The following is a 22,443-nucleotide window of genomic DNA, read 5'->3' as shown; positions in this document are numbered from 1 at the left end:
GCTGGAACCTAGACACCTCTGTTAAATCCAGAAGAGTGCAGTCCTAAATACAAATGATCTTCATTTTACAACTACCCACAAAGGCAGAGCAGTCTTGTGAAGTAGTCTTTAGCGTTTACCATTAGTACACCTTAATAGAAGCCACATTAGAAATCACAACTGATACAAATGAAAACAAAGGAAGAATCATAATCTGTTATTTTTAGAGAGAGCCAACTTCGGTTATGGCTGATGCTGCTCAGTATCACTGACATTTTGTGATTCTGGGTTTAACACGTCATTCTAACCAGAGCTCCAAGCTCCAATCCTTTTCCGGGAGCCTCTCCCCCAACCATCCATTTAATGAATGAGACACAGCAACATAGTGAGAAAATATATTTGTAACAGAAATTACATATACATGTGAGCAATAAGCAAGGTTCGAGGCACAGTGCTGCATTTCTCCAGATTGGCGCTTCCACAATTCTGAATAAAGATTTTTCTCCATGAAGTCCCTGCGGTCTTTGCCCCATTCTTTTACCACTTCCTCCTTCCAACAATTCCCTCCTCTATTTTGGGGAGGTACTCTAGTAAGCAAAGTGGGGGAGATGAAAGAAAGGTGTTTGGAAACTCTTTGTTCAGACTTTCCCAGCATATGAACAGTAAATCCAATTTGGGTAAACTATGACAATTATCCAAATGCTTCGCTAATTAGGAGATTTTATGCTTTTAAAACAAGATGATTACCTGTGAGGTAGATAATCATGTGCATATATATGAGCAGCTGGGTTAAAGGATGTAGATTCAGTGGCTTGTGTTTCACAGGAACTTTTAACAGCCTTCAATTGCCAGTTAAGTACATTATTCTCAAACCTTTGTTACATTCTCCTTTGCGGTGCTTACTAATACAGTAAAATCCCAATTACTGTCAAGACTTCAACCATTGATGATTCTAAAACTATGTCTATTTTGCAGGTAAAGATTTTCCTTTATAATCAGACATGATTGAACTCATTTTTGATCAATTGGATGCCACAGCTATTCATTATGATAGGTCATAGTAGAGGCATAGTACCAGGACACCACCACAATGTATACCACTTCATAAGATGTTTATTTAGGATGGTAACACAGGATAAGTCATGCAACAGCTCAGTAAAAAAAGGGAATCATGTAAAGATGATAAAGATAGGACTTGGTGCTGCTGATTGAGGAGAAAGTTTATAAAAATGACACAAATTGTCCCAAACTGGCACATCTAAAACTGCTTGAAAGCTGAACATGAAGATTACTTGGAAAAGTGTTCGTATTAAAAAAAGTTGTAGACATTTGTTAAAAATTGCCACCTACAAATTACTTCAATTGGACAACTATTACAGGTTCTTCCTTACAGCTGTAACACCAAGGTTGCTGTTAAATAAAAGTAGAGCTTTAAGCACCCAAAAAGATGTGGAACAATTTGTCCTGAATGGAAAAGAATGGAAATGTCTGCTACTAAATCACAAAAGCAAAGAACTCTATATTCAGAAAAACCTGCATTGGCACCAAATACTCTCAAGCTAACGTCTTCATGAGGTTAACAGAGGTAGAGGACAAAACGCATTAGCAGACACTATAGGACAACCCTATTTTAAAATGGAAAGAAAAATTATAACCAAGGACTTTCATGAAATGGCTACATTGTGCCCAAGAAAAAATTCTGTCATTTGTAGTTTGATTTCAGCTGACTTACAACGTTCAACTTCTGGGAGGAAAAAATAAATACAGTGGAATGAAATTTGAAACCAAACAAAAGCGGTTACCATCCATCAGTCAAGCACACAGTTGTGTGCAGCAAAATAAGTCAGTAATTTAAAAAGAATCCTTTGAAAATAAGAAGTGTTTTGCACTTATTCCTAGCCATAAACAACCCCACAAAACCTCACTTTTTGGAACTATTCCAATTGAAACTACACACTGAATTAAATTCACACAGTATTAAGTTTCTTTATGTAAAAAATCTTTATACATAGTAATAAAAAAAGATAAAGGCAAGATGCATCAAACAGAAGTCAGCTGGTTGTTCTCTGGTCCTACAGAGTCTGCCAAGGATTTTCTGCAAGAAGAGTGGGAGACTGTCTGTCTCAAGCATCTTCACCTTTTGCTTGTGGTAAGGATTGTTCTGTCTAAGCATCCAGGATGACAGATGCTGGCGATTGGTTTTGGCACTTACGCTGGCAAACTGAGCTTCTTTCCTTTGAGTACTAAGAGATACAAAAGAATCAAGGTGTTATTATAGCCACACATGCATCCAAGAGCTAACATAGAAAGCACTATTGCTTTTCTGATACAAATAGCACATTATTTTTAAACAGAAACAAACCCAGTATTTTATTGACGGGGGATGAAAAAATACGAACAAAAGAAAGGACACTGCTCTGAGCTTCAAGGAGATAAAATGGAAGGAAAGAAACTAGGGTGGATAGAAATCCATTTTTTAAAAAAATCAGAGATTTTCATTTTCCCTCCCTCAATAAGATAATGAATTCTTCTCTCATTTAAAAAATAACATAGTTGCAATTAAATCTCACCAAAGATATGCTAAAACGTCATTTGGAGTCTCATAAAAACAAAGTTGCCAGCTAATCAAGTCTGGACATTCATTCCTAATGTACTGCCATGTCACCTGCAGCTTGGTATAGGTAATAAGGATTATGACTATATGGCCTGGGTCCAGGTTATCTGTAAGACTGTATTCTCCCTTATAAGCCTGCCCGTGCTTTGAGATCTTCTGGAGAAGCCCTTCTTTCAGTCCCACCATCTTCACAGGCACGCCTGGTGGGAACACGGGACAGGGCCTTCTCAGTGGCTGCTCCAGTGTTCTGGAACTCTCTTCCTGGGGAAGCTAGACTAGCTCCATCCTAGATGTGCTTTCGAAAGCAGGCAAAAATGTCTTTGTTCCAGCTGGCCTTTGTTGAATAATCTGGGCCTCCGTCTATGTTAAGGACTTGTAAAATTGCTGTGTATTTTAAATGCTTAATGTTTTAATATTGTAATATATTTAATATATTTTTTTAACTTTTGTATATTTCTTTTCATAGGTTTTAAAATGTATGTTTTACATTTTGTAAGGTTGCCTTGAGGCCCAGTATTGGGCAAAAGGCGGGATACAAATAAATATAATCATCACCATCACCATCATCTATTTCTTAAATTAATAAAAATCATGTTAATAAGAAGTTACATTAGGTACACCCTCCTTGATGTTGTAAAATGCTGTGCTGAATTGTAAGCTAACACGTTTTAGTGATGAGATTTACACCATTGCTTTAAAATATATGTGAAGAACTACCAGTAGCAAACTTGATTTACGCCAATGGTTTAAATCGGGGTTCTCTCGTCAAGATTTAATCAATTATCTGAATTTCCTTGATTTAAATCAATCCATACTGGAGGGAATGTATAGTGTGAAATACGAGTGACATTTAAGAATAGTACGATAATATGAAAATTAACTAATGGGAGTACTGGAAGATGCACTCCGACATTGAGCTGAGTTCAGACATGATTGAGCCTGAAGAAGCCCTGGCCTCTTGTGCTCCCTCCTCCTTTCATGTGTCACAGTTCCCTCCTTCTCTGGTTTGTGACAAAGTACAGTTGGCCATTTTTTTCAGAACCAACAAGCTGTAATTTGTGCTTACCATGCAAACCAGGAATGGAAATCCAAGATTAAAAAAACAGGATCAAAACAAGTACAAGTCATAGACTGCCGTAAGTCAGACAGGCAGGATGGGGGGTAGGAATGGTGCTTCAAGGCTCACTTACATAGACCACTGAGTTTGTTTTCAAATTTTACTCTAAAGCTAAGACATTGGTAGCTCTCATTAAAATTCAGAAGATTGACAGGTAAATGAATCTTGGGTTAGGAAACCAAATATTGTGTGACTAAGACTGGGGAGAGCCAGGTTCAAAGTCCCACTCAGTCATAAAGTTCACTGAGTGATCTGACCTGTTTGCATCTCGATCCAACTCAATTGTTAAAGACTTGACATATTTTGTACTGCACAAGATGCACTATGTTCTCAATTGTTTAACTATATCCACAGACTACATGCATGGATTAATATTTATAACCCTAATAAAGCAACTTAACTGGGCTAACTAGTCCCACTTCCAGGTTTCCTAACCAGGAAGACATTCTAGAACACATTCATTATTTGTTACAGCAGGTTAATTTGCACTCAGGTGCTCCCTGGAATCATTGTGTCTACTTCATTCATTACTGCAGGAAATACACAAATGAAAAACAGCAAACTATTCTGCTCTCTTGCAGTCCTGCATTAGAATTTTTGCCATGGGGATGGACTCCTGAGCAAAATAAAAACCCAACATGATGAAACCAAGTCCCAAATGCTCCCATAGACTCTCTCTTATGAATCATTAGGCATTTTTGCATTTGTTTAATACGCATATTTTGTTTTGGATTCCCAATTTACGCGCAACTTGAATTGTGCAGTTTAGAAATGAACTGGAAAGGGTAACGAAGGTCTTCAGCATACTTGGATGCATCAGGAACATAAAGTTAAGGGACAGTGCAATCTGTAAGTGCTTGAAACAAGTCACGTGTATTTCTTAACTGTGAGAGCTAGAAAAGGCTGGGTTTTTAAAAAAATCTTATAATGCAGATTCTTAAGATTACATGGAAGCCATGAAATTATCTGGCTACAATTAAGTACCACATATTATATTGTGACTATAGTCAAAGCCTATCATAGCAGGCATGAACATCCCAACCTAAAGCTGTACAAATTTGGCATATATTTGGAATGACAAAACAATGAATTTAGTGATGCTTAGAAATTAGATGTACAATTTCAAATCCTTTCAGCAGCATCCTCTTTTTTGACTATTTCATGGCCTCGATACAACTTGAGGAATACATGGTATGCGGGTTTAAAAGCTGATTGGAATGCACTCTTAAAAAACAAAGAAACTATACATAGGGGGGAAATATGGGGAACACAAGTATCGATGAAATAACGAAAGAGTCATGAAATTCTCCCAGGAAATTTTTTGGGGACCCAAGGAAGTCCGCAAAGATAATTGATTTGTCACTACACATGAGGGTAGGACCACATCCAACAGAGCTGGATGCATACAGATATACACACACTGTTAGGGAAAGTCTGTGGCATATTTCAGCTCCTGGGCTAAGAAAAACAAGAACAGTCTGGAAGGAATACAACTCTTGCTTTGGGGATGATGCTCTGTTGTAAAATATACACAGTATTAATATACTGCTGAGGCATGTGCAAGGAAACTAGAAAAATACATATATTTGGATCTATAGAATAGGGAGATGCTAACTCGTGTCTTACCTTTTGTAACATACAAATAGAAGAAGTCACAGTACAGAATAGTCTGGACCACGCCAGCCACAACAGCTATGAGGTCAAAGAATCCCTCGAAGTAGTAGCGCCAAATCCAGTTGATAAGGTACAAGGCACGGTACAGGCCCAAAAAGAAAAGATAGTGAGTAGTGATGGTCTCTGCTTCCCCAGTTTTGCTTATCATAAAAAGTTGGGGGAGGATAGCAACTGACTCCAAGTAGATGGAGAAGGTCCACAAGATCTGAAAGAACAAAACAAAGATGTCTCAGCGATACCATCACTTACAGCTTCTGTATCAACTACCTGGAAAAAAAGCCACCCTATGATATATTCAGCATTTTTATACTATTATATGAACAAAGAACTGTGACATCAAATCTGAACCAAGTACAGTTGTCTATTTTTCTGATTAATACACACTTAGACACAAAATGATATATACTTTTGCACAATATTTTTATATATTGTAAAACTTGAAGATATTGAGCTCGAATTTAGGCTGTCAGTCATAGATTTATAATGAGTGAATTCCTTTGTTTCTTTAGTGGTTTTGTTATTATTTATGTTTTTCCTTTTGTTGCCTTTATTTTGTTAACTTTATTTTGAAATAAAATAAAATTTCATGAGAAAAAATAAGAATGAGTGAACTATTTATAATAGTATAAATAGTTTTGTGCAATGAAATAAAACTTTTATAAGGTTTTACACCGGTAGTGCTACTCACCAGTAGTACTTTACACCACTAAGTGCTACACATGTCAAATGCAAAAGATGCACCACAGAGTCAAATCAGTCCTGGCTATTTTATTATTTATTTTATTTGTTATCGGACTTTTATCCCACCCTTTAGCCAAAAATGCCCTCAAGGCAACTTACAAAAATATTTCTTGAGACAGTACCTGCCCACAGACTTACAATCTTAAAAAACATGACACAAAAGGAAGGAGGACTGGGAGGGAGGAGGAAAAAAGCAAAGCAAATTCAGGCACTAGATTCTTAGCTGCAAAGTTCAGCAGGTCATGGACACAGTAGACGGTCTGCCGTATCCATATCCTCTCCCTCTCATAGCCTCATACAGATCCAGGCACAATGGAGAAATGCCTCACTACTGCTTCCTTTCACTCGGATGGCCTCAGCATTGTAAGATAACCCACAACTTTAAGAGAAGGTGCTGAAAATAATTCCAGCAGCAACAGGGAATCCGTTTCTTCAAGAAACCACAGTGACTGTTAAACATCTCTGAGAAAGCAATGAATAAAATCATGCTGGGTAACTTCTTAGGAGTAGCATGAATATTCATTCCTAACAAATGGAAAAATCCAAAGCTACAGCTGACTGGTGCTGACCATATAATGATTATGTCCTATTATCTGCAATTGTGGTATTATAGGGAAGTCATGTTGGTACCATGACTTTAAACCAGGAGATGCTTGTTGGTGTTCTAAAATGGTAAATACCCCAGGGGAAGTATCTGTATGGAAATTTGGTCCATGTTGTAAGTGTAGTATCCTGAAATAGTTTATATGTGGTTTGTTTTATTCAAAGTACTTTTATCCAATCTCACCATTAAAAGAAATGCTCAAAATTCTTATTCTTTATAGTTTTTAATATGGTGGTTTTGTTTAGAAAGGGTTAGTCTTTTTACACAATATTATGTTTGTTTCCTTCCATGTTTATATAAACAGAAGAAGGGGAGAAGAACTGGATATGTCACTCTGGGCTTTTTGATAGAATAAATAAGAGAGTGGCGTGTACACATATATGATAGATCTCATGCATCAGCTAAAATAAAAGACGTATACTATTGCCTGCATTTCCCATTCCAGCTGCTTTTTTTTAAAAGACAGCACAATTTTAAGAACTGTAGTTCTTCTTAAATTCTCTAGATGGCACCAAACACTTCCCAACTCCCTTTGAGGACCTTAAATTTCAGAAAATGAACTACATGACCACCAGTTCAATGTCTCATTGGTTCTTCCTTTTTTTTAAAAAAAAAATGAACTGAACACAGGGTATTTGAATAACAAAAACTGCAATCCTATAATATTTCCCTGGGCATAAATTTCATTGAACTAAACAGGTCTTACTTCTGAGTAAACACAGGAATGCTAAAATGTAGTCTACTCAGAATGCGGAGTAGACAAATTGTGCTAAAAAATACTATTATGTCTCTGCATGTTAGATAAACAATTAACACATGATTTGAACTGGGACCATTATATCTACTACTAGTTTGAATCATTGTAGCTTTTTGATTTGAGACTGGAAAGGGGGGAAAGGAAAGTTGTGAGATGGCTCTGGTTCTGCCCACCTACATAAAAAAAGATGCCTTATGCTTACACTACACTACACATACTTACTACACCCCTTAAGTAATACAGCATGGTGTAAAGAGCAAAACATTCAGTTAAGTTCACTGTCACCCAGGTTCGCTTCACATAATTTCAGCACCCAAACTCTTCATGAAGATACTAACCTCTAGAGGAGAGAAGTCATGATTGACAAGAAAAGACAGCCCACCAACAGGAACCACAAGAAACTCCACTCTGAATGTGTCATGGTTTCCATCGTAGGTAGCCTTAAATTTCATGTAGATCAGGTAGATTGTAGCATATGAGCAAGCAACGTAGATAAGCTGAAAGGAAGAGACCCAGATGTATTATCAGGCTTTTAATCTGCGCTTCCACCCTAAAAAACATTTTATATATACAATAAGGAACAAAAAGGATCTTTGTTGATTGTTCAAGCGAGTGCCACAGTTGCATCCATCAGCATGTCGCATTGTCTACTACAACAAGAGTTATAAATCAAATACCCATTTATTTCTTAGGTTATCTGAAATATAAAGAGGCACTGTTCTTCTTCCTGTACCAACCCACTGATTCATTTGGGTTCTTTTAGAAGCGTAAAGAAACAGAAATCAAGTCTTAAAATGTCATGGTCTGAAATCAAGATATATGTTATGAGATTTCTCTAAAACCTTACACCCATACCTGGGCACCTTGCCCCCTCAGCCCTGACGCCCCCACTGCTTGCTCTCAAGTAAGATGATTAACAACAGCAAAGTGCCTTTGGATCCAAATTTAGTCACATTTAAGAGTATTCATGACAAACTTAAACCCCATTGATTTTAATGGGTCTACCCAAAGTATAACTAAATCTGGATCCAATCCACAGTGCCCATCTAGAGTTTTACAGTCTAATATATAAAATATAAAAGAGATGGGGAGAGAACAGTGATGGTTGTTAACTGATAAAGGCTCTCCCAGGACAATGATGTTAAGTGCCCATTCTCCAGGGATTAGATGTTAATACTGCGTTAGCTATTCTGACCACTGCTCTTTATGACCATAGAGGAGAACAACAACCCTCCTGGAAGAGTGCTATCTGGCAACCAGGGCCAGGTAGCCCCAGGTGTCTTTGGACCCTAGGGAGCCGGCATTTTCTCAGTCTGCAGCACCTGATTTTTCCTGCTGGCACTGGCTTACAAGTGTGTTTAGGTCACAATCTAAATTATGCACACGATTCTGTTTAAGTTCATTTGAAGAAACCGTCATTCGTAGCAAGCTTGCTACACATCAGCCATGCAATTTAATTCATGAGCTTATAGTTAAAAAGAAGTTTCCAGCTTCTATATTCGTCTTCCTCGAAGTTCGAAACACAGGTTACTGGGGAAACTGGGTTTCTTTATATTCGTGACAAAATACTGTACACAGAATTAATGGGAGGAAAGACTCAAGGAAGGCTGAATAACTTTCTCTAACTCACATAAACTATGTCAGAATCCAGGTCATTGCCTAACCCATTAGCCCACAGTAATCTCAGCCAAGCACATGATTAAGGTTCTCAGCCTCACCACCTGTAAAATCATTCTCAGGGAAAGTCGTGTTTTACCAAGCAGAAAGACCAGGCAGCATGAGTCACCATCTCTGGAGTGGTGCTGAAGTAGCTAGTCAGACACAGAAAAATCCCTAGAAAGTTCCCAGGATGCCAACAATAATATCAGCTAGAAAGATTGAGAAGCAATAGGCCAGGAGCCTCCAAAGTCGGAATTCTGCACTGAGCTTCTTGCAGGAAAGTGATCTGCTGCTCCCAAGACACTATCCTAGACTAGTTATATCATCAACAACAATAGACAAAGAAAATAAGATACAATCTAAAATATAATATGTTGGTTATTGGGGTAAAGAAATACATTTTAGCAAAAAGGAATAGATTGCATATGGTTACGCTTGGGGGAAAAGGGGCTTCAAAACATTCCTACTGAGGAAATTATAGGATTGCTGGCTTTAACTCGGGTTCATTTTACAGTCAAGTGGCCTGATTAGGCCCAGAATCCCACTGTCCAATTTGAAATTTAGAAAAACTAATGCTGAGGAATGCCAGGAGTTGTATGACCTTTTCCTGCCTAAAAATGCACATATTGTGCCCCGATTCATTTGGAAGCCTGTAGAGATATAGGATAGGAAATACATCTTACAATAGGATAGAAGGTAGTTGCTCGCTATTTCGTTGTTCTTAACAACTTGGCTTGTATGGTCTTTATAATTTGAGAAATATGGCCCTACAATTTTGAATCGCTTGTAATGCCTTGGTAAAGTGGGATCACCATCATGACAGAAGGAAAATGACTATCCAAGGTCTGCCCAGTTTGACTGGGATGCATCTGGAATGCTTTGAAGGAGGGTCTTACATATTTCAATTGTTATAAAAATATATGCAGTTGCCTTTCCAGCGTGGCTTGGAAGTACTCTCTCTCTGTGTAGTTCTCCAAGTTAAGAGTTTTCGTAGGATGGCCTGTTAGGGGACTGTATTTTTAAAAGGCAGACAGAGCAACAACTAAGTTAACACCATATACTTTGGGGTATGGGGTGACAGAAAATATCTTACGTAGCAGTAGCAGGCTGGTAGACTCAGCAATAAACTCTCTCTCTCTCAGAATTGCCACAGAAATAGTGCAGGTGTGAGAATACAGGTGAGAGAACACAAACTGCCTCCCCTCCCCTCCCCTCTGGTTGTTCTGGAAACATCCTCTTACCCAGGTACCACATTATCCACTTTTGTTCATCTCCCCTTTTTTTCCCATCCCAATCTGCACTTGGTTAGTTTCTCTGCTCTTCTTCTATTACCCTCTTGCTGTATCTCCCGCACCACCTTTTGGACTTTGGATATGCTTGCATAAACATGCAAAACACACACACACGAGTGTCAGTCTCCCTGTCTCCTTGTGAAAAGGTGGCAGCTTCTAGTAAGAGGATGCTGTGCAACTCCTTGCAAGCATCCCAGATGCATCCCAGTCAAACTGGGCAGACCTTAGACATTCATTTTTCTTCTGTCACGATGGTGATCCCACTTTACCAAGGCATTACAAGCGATTCAAAATTGTAGGGCCATGGATCCACCCTACAATAGATCTGACAGAATATCCAGTGTGGTCTTTGTGACTTAAACACAGCTCCATAGAAGCTTCAAAGAATTTTTCTTCCAACAGATGCATTTGAAGTTGAAAGGTGCATCACTTATTTAGATTTTTTTAAAAAAACAACACTAAACCCAGTGGGACTAAGACAGTCTTTTGCTGGACCAAATTAAGTCTGGACTCAAGTCAAAAGGATCAACTCTTATTTGAGGCTCATAAAACTTTGTAAGCATGATGCATTTTAATCTTTCCTTCTTAATCTTCTCTGAACTATGACCATTAGGTTTCCTTGACTAGACAAGGAACTTTGACTTATGAGGGAGCTGAACCAACAAGTACAGATAAGCACTCCTTTATAGAACCAAACATGCACGACAATTTGACTCAAGCTTCTTAGTCGTTTTTTTTTAATTACACTTCTATCATGCTGTTCTATGGGGCTTCCAGTGGTCTCCCAAACAAGAGATGGCTCATGTCTACATCTGTGTAGCTTCAGCACCTCCTCCAGCATCAGGTGCTCCCAGATCATTCACTGGGTCTTCTTTTTATCATGCTCTATTATTGGTACAACACTAGACAGAACACTCTACATCACCATTTCACCCAACGTTGTTATATTCATATAACGTTTTACCCAACGTTGTTATATTCATATAACGTTTTATAATGCAGTCAGTACACATTTGGATCCATTAAAAAATTAACAGCTTGAAATAGCATAGAATACACCAGCTATCCTTAGAATTAAGCTAGTAGGCTAAACTCAGCCCCTAGCCTCTCCCAGCAAAATGTCTGGGAGGCAGGGCACTGTCAGCGGACATGGCCACACCCACTGACATGACCTGGCCTGCAGAGGGCCCAGTGGGAAGCCATCTTGCACCCCACTCTAAAACAGACATGAACTCCTGCTCTCGCCCAATAAACTTGCAACCCTTTCATGCAATTATTTGTAGTCATGTGATTGCTTTTTCAATTCTAATGTGAAGGTTCACACCAATCTCAAAATGGAAGCCCACCTGGAACCCAGACTTGAGAATGGGCTTGACCCATGGCTGGCTTTCCCTACCATGCTCCCCTGGCAAAGATCCAAAGTAAGGCCTACTAGATGCATAGTAGTGGTGCAGCTGGTGTATCAACAATATGTACAGAACAAGATTTTGCATGGAACGTGTCTAAGAGGGGACCATAAATGTTCATATGAATGTTGATTCCTGCCTTGAGCAGGGGTTGGACTCGATGGCCTTATAGGCCCCTTCCAACTCAACTATATGATTCTATGAATCCAATTTATTTATTTATTGTATTATTACAGTTTTATACCGCCCAATAGCCAAAGCTCTCTGGATGTTTCACAAAAATTAAAACCATAATAAAGCAACCAACAGTCTAAAAACACAAATACAAAATACAGTATAAGGTAGGTCTATTTCAACACAGTGGTGGACCTTCAAGCCATCCTTGTCACACAAGCTGATTCTGCCACCATAAGGATCTCTGCTTCCATTTTAAATGTTAGTTTATAGCGTCTCGAAGACTGGAGAAAGGTGAGCCCAGAAGCAGAGCTTCCAGGAGTCAGATGCAGAGCTGAACTACTGCGCCTAACACCTTGAGATCCCTCCAGTCCTCAATCTATTTCCCTCTGACTTTGCTGTCCTTCTATCACTGCCTGTACTTCCTTCAGTTCTTGACAAACCCCTAGAGGGCTAGAAAACACAAGACTTGGAAACATAGGGCAACATTTGCAAACTAGCATGAACTGGAGTGCAGAATTTGGATTGTTCTTATTGGCACCACCAGATGGAGATACATACACACATGCATGTGCACACATAGAGCGCCTTTGGTCCAAGAAAAGTCTCAAGGTCCTCAGAAAGAAGAGTACTCAAGTAACACCAAATAGTGCCTTATTTTGCATGGGCAGATACCTTATAGAAGAACTACACTTTAAGCTGGAATAGTAAAGATATATTCCTGGTATTAACAAAACTGATAATAGCAGGAGCGTGGAGCCTTATCAGAGGATCAGAACACAAGAGTTGCAACCACCAGGGCAATAAAAGAAAACTGTTTCAAGAGCCTTTTCCAAACAGCTTCAACCTTTTCTGCCAAGCAGTTTATTCATGTGTAAAATGGAGAAATCTGTCTTCTAGCAGTAAAACTCTTTAAGACTCAAGACACCACTGATGACTAGTGGTACACAGGCAATTTACTGTCACATTTGTAACCTTGTTCCATTGCTAGAGATGCAATTCACTCTTTCTGCTTTATCAGCCCAAATTTTAACAGACACAGGAAGTGGTCTATTGGTAGATGTATTTTTGAGTCTTTACACTAATTACCATAGAGGCTAATTCATTAAGATGAATGGGGTGGGGAAAATAATTGCCTCTTTTATTGATTCATTATACCATACCTTCATAGAAGTGTTATAAAATGAAATGAATGAACTGAAGAGATCCAAGTAACGAGTAGTGAAGACCAGTCCAAAGAGAAGCTGGCTTTTCCCAGATATACCTAAAGCAATAAAAGAGAATAATATGAATAATAGAAACAGGGTTTGTCTTGAAGGAAGGGAAATAGAATGGGAATCAACCCCAATGTCACCCCACCACAACGAAAATGTCTTTTCTTTCTTTATGGCCTATCAACAAGCCAGACCATCAACTTTTTTGTTCTCAGGCCCCCTCCCCCAGTTGACTTGATCATTTGCAGATTGTCACACTTTCTTAACAGCCAGCATACGACTCTGTTCAGATGACACACTAAACCATGGTGGTTAAGCATTCTGAGCTAAACATTATGGCTTAGCATGACTTAAGTGTATAGTGTGAACCATTCCTAACCATGGTGGCTACATAAACCACGGTTTAAACATGCTCACTAACCATTTGCTGCAAAAGGGTTAGCAGCCAAACCATGGCTTAGCGTGTCATCTGAACAGGCCCCATGGGAGGGTGCTTGAAAGGCTTCATAATTACAACTCAACTTCTACATTCCTCATTGGTTTCACTATCCAACAAATATATATATATATATATATATATATATATATATATATATATATAGTATAGAACAACGAATACAGCCAAGGCTTTTCATCTAAAGTTTTGTTACAGCTTACTTATGTTGATGAAGAGGCAGGCTGCTTTTTGGGTCATTGTTTTTAAAAAAGAAGTGGATTGCTTTTTCAGCATGTGTTGGTTGTCTCAGAATAAGGAGTTTTATTTTTACTTGGTGCATTTTCATTATTGGAAATGCACCAAGGACTACTGCTGGTCTCCACAATGAACCAGACAGAGAAGGGAAAGGAGTGGAAAGAGGGTGGGGAAGATGGCTGGCATTTCTAGTCATAATCCAAGCCTAGGAAGAGACCTCTCTGTGCTGTCTGCCAGAGTCAAAATGGTCCTGAGTGATAATTTGCATTCTTGCACTCGATCCTAGGTGATGGTCCCCAGGACCACTGTCGCTTGCAGAATGTCTTCCTACCCACCTCTTCCAGAAATGGTTGGTTGTGCTAAGCAGGAACCACTGCAGATCAAACCTGGCCACTAGGTGATGGAATCAGGAAGATATTTTTTTTACTGGCTGTGTGAGTTCAGCTAATCCCATAATTATCACAGGGAATTTGCCAGTCTTCAGATGACAGGCATCATTTCAGCTGGTGCTTTTTTCAAAGATAACAGCTTTGGCCACTTACACTAGTCCCATGACTGGGAAAGGTTGAGATCTTCTCTTCCAGGGAAGTGGCTAAAGGCAGCAGTTAGATCTGTATCTGCCTCCATCCTATTTTCCTCCATATAACTCCCTTCCTGGTGGGGAAAGTCATGCTCAGGCTCCAGACTTCTACACAAGCTGTACTGATGTTCAGTAAATGTGCAGCCTATTTCCATCCCAGCACTTTCTTCCATCAGAGTCCCATGAGGATCAGGAGCTATCTAGTCTTTGCAAAGACCAGTAGCCCAATCCCAGCCTATGAGAAATGCCCACAGAAACAGCACCCATTAGACCTCAATCTTGAGCACATTTGCATGCATCCATTTCCCACTGAAGTCTGTTTACAACTGAAGCTTTTGACAGGCAAGCCATTAAAAAACGACCTCCCCACTACAGGAAGTTCACAGGTCACATTTTTGTAAAGATTATGCCTCACTGCGTGCAAAACAGGGGTTGATTACTATACATGCTTCATTACATTATAATAATGTGGTGTCACATGCTCTTGTTTATCAGCTCTGTTCCATCCAGCTCAATGTGAACAAAGCATTCAAGCAATAGATGTTGCATATTTCAGCATAAATACAAAAGCATAGAGTTACTCTTATGACTAAGCCTATTTTTTCATGATATCAGTCAGAGGACGACTATCTGCTAATGCTCATGAAGCAGTTTACTGTTTAGAATATGATACAAAGGGGGGGAAAGGATGAAAAGGGAAAGGAAAAAATAAGCAAACTCAGGTACCAATTCTTACATAGACCTAGTCCACACATAATGCTAACCCATGATTTATTTAATCCATGGTTTGTTGCCTTATCCAGTGTTTGTTTTGCAGAAAAATCAAACAAACTGTTTTCTCAATCCTTAGATTGTTTGTTTCCCTCCTCCTCCCCTTTGTAACACTATAAGTAATGGCATCCACAACACCTGTAGCCTGGGAAAATAACCCATGAACAACCCCTGGTTCTGGGTTCATATGTAACAACAACCCAAGGTTTAAACAACTCAAGAGTTCACAACCCAACAACAAACCATGGTTCTCTTCTTGGGTTGTTTGTGGTTCACACGTAATAACAACCCATGATTCAACAAACTTGATGTTGTGCAGACTTCTACTGTTACTTTCTACTGTTAGTTTTTCCCTACCCTGTGCCTGCTTACCCTTCCCTGTACCTGTTGGCATTCTCTTCCCCTCCTTATTGTTTTACTATGATTTTATTAGATTGTAAGCCTATGCGGCAGAGTCTTGCTATTTACTGTTTTACTCTGTACAGCACCATGTACATTGATGGTGCTATATAAATAAATAATAATAATAATAATAATAATAATAATAATAACGACAACTCATATTCAGGATTGTCATTTCATGCAAACCAAGCCAGTGGAAGATGATTCCAAGACCGTAGAAGCCAAATAGTAATTAGTCCCAGCTAAGCTGATGGAGTAGCCTTTGCTCTCCCATCTCTTCCTCTAATGCAGGAGCAGGCAGAAGATAGATCTTCAAATGTTTTGAACTTCAACTTCCAGAAGCCTCTGCCAACACAGCCAATATTCAGGAAAGCTCTCTTGAGATCTACTTTCTGCCCATCCCTGCTCTAATGCGGCTTGGGAAATGGCAGCTGATAGAGACCTGAAAGGGTAACCGCCCAATACCAAAGAAGAGGTGGACTCATCCCAGGACCCCATCTTTAAGTTATCCATTCAGCCACTGTGTTGCTTATGAGTACTTCATATCAGGTATCTTATCTTATATTTCACTAGACCCTTGACAATTCATACTTGCATTAAAAAAAATGTTATCTGATTTCTTACGTTCACATTACAAGTCTTTTATTCAAAATGGAAACAGTAAATTAAAGGACACTAGATTGTAATTATGTTCCCTATTATAATTATATTCTTCTCTTAACCATTTTCCTGTGAAATGCCAGTGTCATCTATTGCCCCTGTCATCTTGCTGCAATTATATTGATTGAGGTAATGCTTTATACTTCAAAAAGATAGTTGTTAAAAAATTAAAAGCCTGTACAGCTAAGAATAAGAGAACATCTCAGTTTTGAACATTTATTTTTAAGTTTTGAATCTGCTGTCAAATCTCCATAAATCTGATCATATACAAGGAGCACACTGATATTCAAACCATTTCACATTTGGCCCACTGACCATGCTAGTGCTGAACTGCAAGCTAATCTTAACAAGTCTTAGAAGTAATGGTATTAATTATTTGAGGTGGTCAATAGTGTTAAGACTAGCCCTGAACGAGTCACCTTTTCTAGTTATGAAGGTTCTTATGCCATCAACTTAATTAGTTTTACAAAAGTATTTGTATCATTTATGAAATAAACTAATAGGCTATTTGCCCCCGCCCTAAATAGCTCACCAAAAATATCCTGCCAGCTTCCACTAACTTTCCCTTTTGCAACCACCACCCTAAAGCAGAATAGCAGTCAGAAAGTCCTCCCCTGGGGACCCTGCAATGGTTACTGCTTTAGGGTACCTACCTCTGCACAAGGACCCTGTGGCCCTCCAAGTGCTACTGGCCTGCATTTTCCATCACCCACGGACAGCATAGCCAATGGTGAGGGATGATGGAGTCCCCCTCCAGATTTTGTTGTACCGCCGAAGGTTATCCAACCCCAGGCCTAAAGGTACAAGGTGACAAGACACTCACAGCTACTGAGATCTCACTTGTTCCTTAAGAGGTTTTTGAGAGTCGATAGTCGAACAAAATACAGTTATGTTGTATGCATGGACATAGGAACAGTACAAAAAACAAAATTAATAACTGGGTGACAATATAAATATATGAAATCCTATTAAAATGGGTGCCATTACATTGGTACCTCAATCCTATGCATACTTATTCAGAACTTAAGTCCAACTGAGTTCACTGTGGCTTGCTTCCAAGCATGCATTCATACGATTACAGCCTGATTACAATCCTATGAATACTTAGTAAGTAAACCCCACTGAACTCAATGAGACTTGCTTCTGAGTAAAAAATGACATAGGATGAGAGCGATTGTTTTTGTAAACGCACAGCCTACTCAAACCTATATACACAAACCTAATTAATTATAAATTGAAACACACACACACACACACACACACACACACACACATATATATATATATATATGAGGACCCATGGATTCTTCAGACTCTGGTTATTTATCTACAGTAATTCAAAGTCTGTTGCATTATAATCAGCTCCAGCAAAATACCAAGCGATTAGTCAACCATGACTGATCCATTTTGCCACTGGATAGCATTCTCTCCTCCTCATAGAGTTCCCTGTTCAATAGCTGTTTCACTTGATCATATGAGTACAAATAGAATTACCAACACAGCATCAGTTTACAAGAATGTTTAGACAGAAGAACCCAGTCCAACGGCAAATCATCAATGCAGGATAAATAAGGAGTAAGTGTATAAATGTATTGAACAGCTGACTTTGAAAAATAAAATAAAATGGAGCATGAAAGCACGAGAAGCAAGTTCCCATTCCTTGAGGGGAAAATGCCAGCAATAAAATCTGTCTCAAAGTAAGGTTTTAAGTAACAGCCATGCTAGCATTAAAGGTTTGCTTTAAAACATTTACTAAGTATGGATTTCTTCAGCTAAACAATTTGCTTTTCTTCTGAGAAACTGGCACAAGGGTGCAGCAAGAATAAATTTCTCTTCAGGCAGCTCTGTTCACCACACCTTCTGTTAGCTGCCACGTCAGACTAGGCCAGGAATCCCAATTGAGAGCCTATTCTCCTTAGCCTTGATTCAGTCATTTGCTTCCAATTTTCAACGGCAGTTGGCAATGCAAGTAAAAGAGCTGCCGAGCTCTCAAATCAAGCGGGATCAAAGTTTAAATCCTTCAGAGAAAAATAAATAACGGGTCTCATGAAAATCTAAAAACTGAGGATGAAGCAACTCAGGTGCACAGCTTTGAGGCTTGCAAAATCTGTATGAAAACCTGATCTTACAGCAATATTTCTGTTCATTGAAACAGCAAAGTCCATTCATTCTATTTATGTGCATGACTTCCATAAAGAAAAAAGATGCAAGCACTGTTGGATGAAGAGATAAAACATTCATGCTTCAAGCAATTCCCTTAATGAAACAGGATTTTGCTGGGGCTGCACCAAAAACGTTCCCCAACTAAGCTCTTCTGTGTTAAGAAAGGGCACCTTTTCTTTTCACTTACATCACATTCCTGTACTCTTTTAAAAGAGACACATTTATTTGACCTGGATATTCCTAGCTACTAAGGCGTTATCAAATAAGATTGCCTAGATTTTGACCCTTTCCAAGCTTCAATGTCATCTGCACTGGGGATCTATGTAAGACAGACTATCAAAAAAGAGAAGAGAAGATTGAAGGGAGACATGATAGCATTCTTCAAATACTTAAAAAGTTATCACACAGAGGAGGGCCAGGATCTCTTCTTGATCCTCCCAGAATGCAGGACACAGAATAATGGGCTCAAGTTAAAGGAAACCAGATTCCAGCTGGACATCAGGAAAAACTTCCTGACTGTTAGAGCAGTACGACAATGGAATCAGTTACCTATGGAGGTGGTGGGCTCTCCCACACTAGAGGCATTCAAGAGGTAGCTGGACAGCCATCTGTCAGGGATGCTTTAGGGTGGATTCCTGCATTGAGCAGGGGGTTGGACTCGATGGCCTTGTAGGCCCCTTCCAACTCTGCTATTCTATGAAACCCTAAAACCAATTTCTCCACATGGCTCATTCCTTTGGCATCCTCATAAGCCAATACTTCCCTTACAACACCTAGGAGCAAGCACCCCACTAGAGCTACCAAACCCTCTCCCACCACCCTCTTTTTATCTGAGCAGAAAGCAGTGCTTTCAATATAGGCTTTCAAGAATTGGGAGCTCCCCACCCTTTAAAAAAATATAGGGATACAGGGCAATTTCAAGGGCATGCTTGGTGGGAACATGGGGGAGGGCCTTCTCGGTGGCTGCTCCAGTGCTTTGGAACTCTCTTCCTGGGGAAGCTAGACTGGTTTCCTCCTTGATGGGCTTTAGGAAGCAGGCTAAAACTTGTTTGTTCCAGCAGGCCTTTGGAGAATAATCTGTCCCTCCATCTATGTTAATTGACTTATAATTTTGTTGTGTATTTTAAAAGTGTTTTTTCTTTTTTCCTTTTCAATGTATGTTTTAAACTTTGTAAGGCCGCCTTGAGGCCCAGTATTGGGCAAAAGGCGGGATACAAATAAATATAATAATAATAATAATAATAACAACAACAACAACAACAACAACTGCAGGAATAGCTTCAGTTATTCCTAGGGTTGCCCTATCCCTCCCCCTTTTAAAAGACATGAATCCTAATCCCCAACAAGATTCTACCTCTTTCAGCATTGCACAGGTTTCAAATGTGATACCTCCACACCCTTTAAAAATAGGGGGCACAGAGCTGCTACAGGAATCATTTAATTCAACACATCTTAATCGTGTCTTTCCTCCCCTCATGGTGCCTCTCCTCTTCTTGTCTTTAGAAGATGGCATGGCCATACGATAGGCTGAGCAGGAATTTGAACCTGAGCCTTCTTGGCCTGGATTCAAACGTTCTACAACCACTCCACCCCCACTACACAGTACCCCCCCAAAACTCCCCATACCAGGACTCTACTTCCTGAAACATCTCATAGGATACAAGAGAATCACCCCCCTCTTCAGAAATATGGGGCTCAGTGGGAATACCTTCCTCAAACCAGCACCCCAGAAACTTCTACCTTCCTGCAACATCCCAGAGATTTCCTTACTGGTCAACTGATACAGCCACAAAGAAAAGAAAGTGTGAGAAACCACCACTACTGAAAATACTCTCACGCCCCTGGATGCAAAGCTACCAAACCACTGCAGACACATAGGGGTGTGGGGAAGAACCACCAACTTCCACCCCAAATAAACCCACCCGAATTCCCACTCAGTTCACCAAATACCCAATAGACTTCCCCTCTCTAAGTGAAGCCCCCCCCCAACACAGAGATGCCGAAGGAAGCCACAAGTGAGCATCACACACAGCCAGAACCTGCATCCCCCAACCTCCCAGTGAAGCTTCCTCACTGAAGGCAAAACACACACACACACATACCTACAATAACTGAGGGGGAGGTATCACTTCACCCCTAAAAAAAACCCCAGCACCCCCAAACTGCCCCTCACCTATATTCAAAGCCCCACTCTGCACTTGAGGAGGGAAATATCTCCAAAGCAGGGCTCCCCAACTTCTCCACTGAAGGCAACCCCCCCTTAAAAAACAACCCCACAAGTACGAACTGCCCCTCACCTGGAAGCAAAGCCCCCCAACTCATTGAAGGTGGTCGGGGGAGTCATCCCACCCACCCCGAATACCTCCTCACACACAAACGAAGTGAGGGGGCGCCTCGCTCCCTTGGGGAGAAACTCTCACAGATTAAGGAAAGGGGGTCTGAGGTAAAAGGGGGGCAGGTCTGAGGTAAAAAGATGAAGAAGAAGCGGCCAAGTGAGGCCCGTGGCTGAGGCCGGCGCAGGGTCTGCTTCCCCGGAGGCCGAGGCCGAGGCCGGCCTTGGCTCGCCCCGCTCGCCCCTCCTCGCCCCCCGACCTCGCCTCGCCCTCCAAGCCCGACGCACCGGCGCACGAACGGGTCTTCCAGATCTTGAGGAGCAGGATGATGATGGCCGCCAGGTGGGAGAGGTCCCCGGTGAGGCGGAAGATGTTCATGGCGGCGGAGGAGGAGGAGGCGGCGGCGGCAAGCGGAGAGGAGCCGGGGACCGAACCGAAGATGGCGAGAGCTCAGCAGGCACCGAGCGACGTGGCCCGGGGACGTGGCCAGAGACAGCCAGCGCGGGCGCGGTGCACGCCGGGAAAGAGAGGCGAAGGAGAAGCGAGGAGGAGAGAAGGGGAAAAAAAAAACAGCGGGAGGGAGGGAGGAAGAGGGAGGGAGGGAGGAGCAAAGGGAAAGCCACGCCTCCTCATTGCCTCTCTTTCTCTCAGCCGACAGGCGGGGTGGGGAAAGAAGGAAAGCCAGGGCTTTTTTCATCTGCCTTTCTGCGCACGCGCACCTCATCCCCGCCCTCCTTTTCCTTGCTTCCAGGAGTTCGAAGGGCGCCGCTGCTGCCGATTGCGCCTGCGCGCGCTGGAAGGCAAGCTTTCTGGAAGGCTCGGGTCCCGAGTCAGCGGGACGCATGCGCGGGCAGCCTTGCCGTTTCGTCTCACCCCCTCCCACTTTTGGAGCTATTCAGGGGCTGCAGCAGCAGCAGCAACCTTGGAGTGGGTTAATCACCCCCACACATTGATTGACTTAAATGGCCTCGTCCTGGTATTTTATTATATGATGACTACAGACTGGTTTTCTTTTGTTGTTGTTGAGTAAGCATTGTTTTCTATTGAAGTGAAAACTGCTAAAAAAAAAGAGGGTATGCATAAATAAAGATAAAGTAAAATTTAAAAATGAAGATCGTGTTGCAGCTGCTTTTTAATAATCTGGTTCTCGAATTAGCGTTGCAATATCCTCCTGATCAAGATCCCTCAGATCCTAAGGCTGTGGCTGAGTTCGGACTGGGGTGGCTGGGTGGGTAATAGGAACAGAATGGGAAACAAACGTGTCGTCCGAACTCAGCTCATGTCAGGTTGGAGAAAGCAGCATTGGAAGGCCTTCTTTTCGAGTATTTTCCACCAGAAATCAAAGACCCTCACCCCTGTATTAGCCTTAGGCTTTTAATATGTAGTTTTTAAGTGGTATCTGTTTTTATAGATTTATTTATTTACAATTATATTTATATTCTGCCCTTTTTCCTCTTGCAAAGAACCCAAGACATCTTACATGTTCCTCTCCATTTTTATCCTCACAACAACCCTGTGAGGTAGGTTACGCTGAAAATCAGTGACTGGCCCAAAGATACCCAGTGACCTTCCATGGCTGAGGGTGGGGGACTTGAATCTGGATCTCCTGAGT

General features: G+C 40.7%; 1 protein-coding gene across 1 annotated transcript; it reads right to left on the bottom strand.

Annotated features, from left to right (window-relative positions):
• Positions 1–358: 358 nt before the first annotated feature.
• KDELR2 (KDEL endoplasmic reticulum protein retention receptor 2) lies at positions 359–21,347 on the bottom strand. The gene is made up of 5 exons (XM_063143095.1): positions 21,119–21,347; positions 13,181–13,281; positions 7,825–7,983; positions 5,337–5,589; positions 359–2,222 (listed from the first exon to the last, which is right to left on the bottom strand). Exons 1-5 carry the CDS (start codon positions 21,207–21,209, stop codon positions 2,188–2,190), a joined length of 639 nt encoding a protein of 212 aa, XP_062999165.1. The 5' UTR covers positions 21,210–21,347; the 3' UTR covers positions 359–2,187.
• Between the last annotated feature and the right edge of the window lie 1,096 nt (positions 21,348–22,443).

This window comes from Elgaria multicarinata, chromosome 17, assembly GCF_023053635.1.
Source record: "Elgaria multicarinata webbii isolate HBS135686 ecotype San Diego chromosome 17, rElgMul1.1.pri, whole genome shotgun sequence".
NCBI classification, from domain to species: Eukaryota; Metazoa; Chordata; class Lepidosauria; order Squamata; family Anguidae; genus Elgaria; species Elgaria multicarinata.
The sequence above is the reverse complement of the archived record's forward strand: the minus strand, read 5'-3'. Positions and strand labels throughout refer to the sequence as shown.

Excerpts from the sequence above, each read along its gene's own strand:
- KDELR2 (XM_063143095.1), bottom strand. The coding sequence starts at position 21,209 with ATGAACATCTTCCGCCTCACCGGGGACCTCTCCCACCTGGCGGCCATC. Across the intron at positions 13,282-21,118 it reads GAAGACCCGTTCGTGCGCCG|GTATATCTGGGAAAAGCCAG; the intron begins GTGCGTCGGGCT and ends TTATTGCTTTAG. Across the intron at positions 2,223-5,336 it reads CTATTTGTATGTTACAAAAG|TACTCAAAGGAAAGAAGCTC; the intron begins GTAAGACACGAG and ends TGTATCTCTTAG.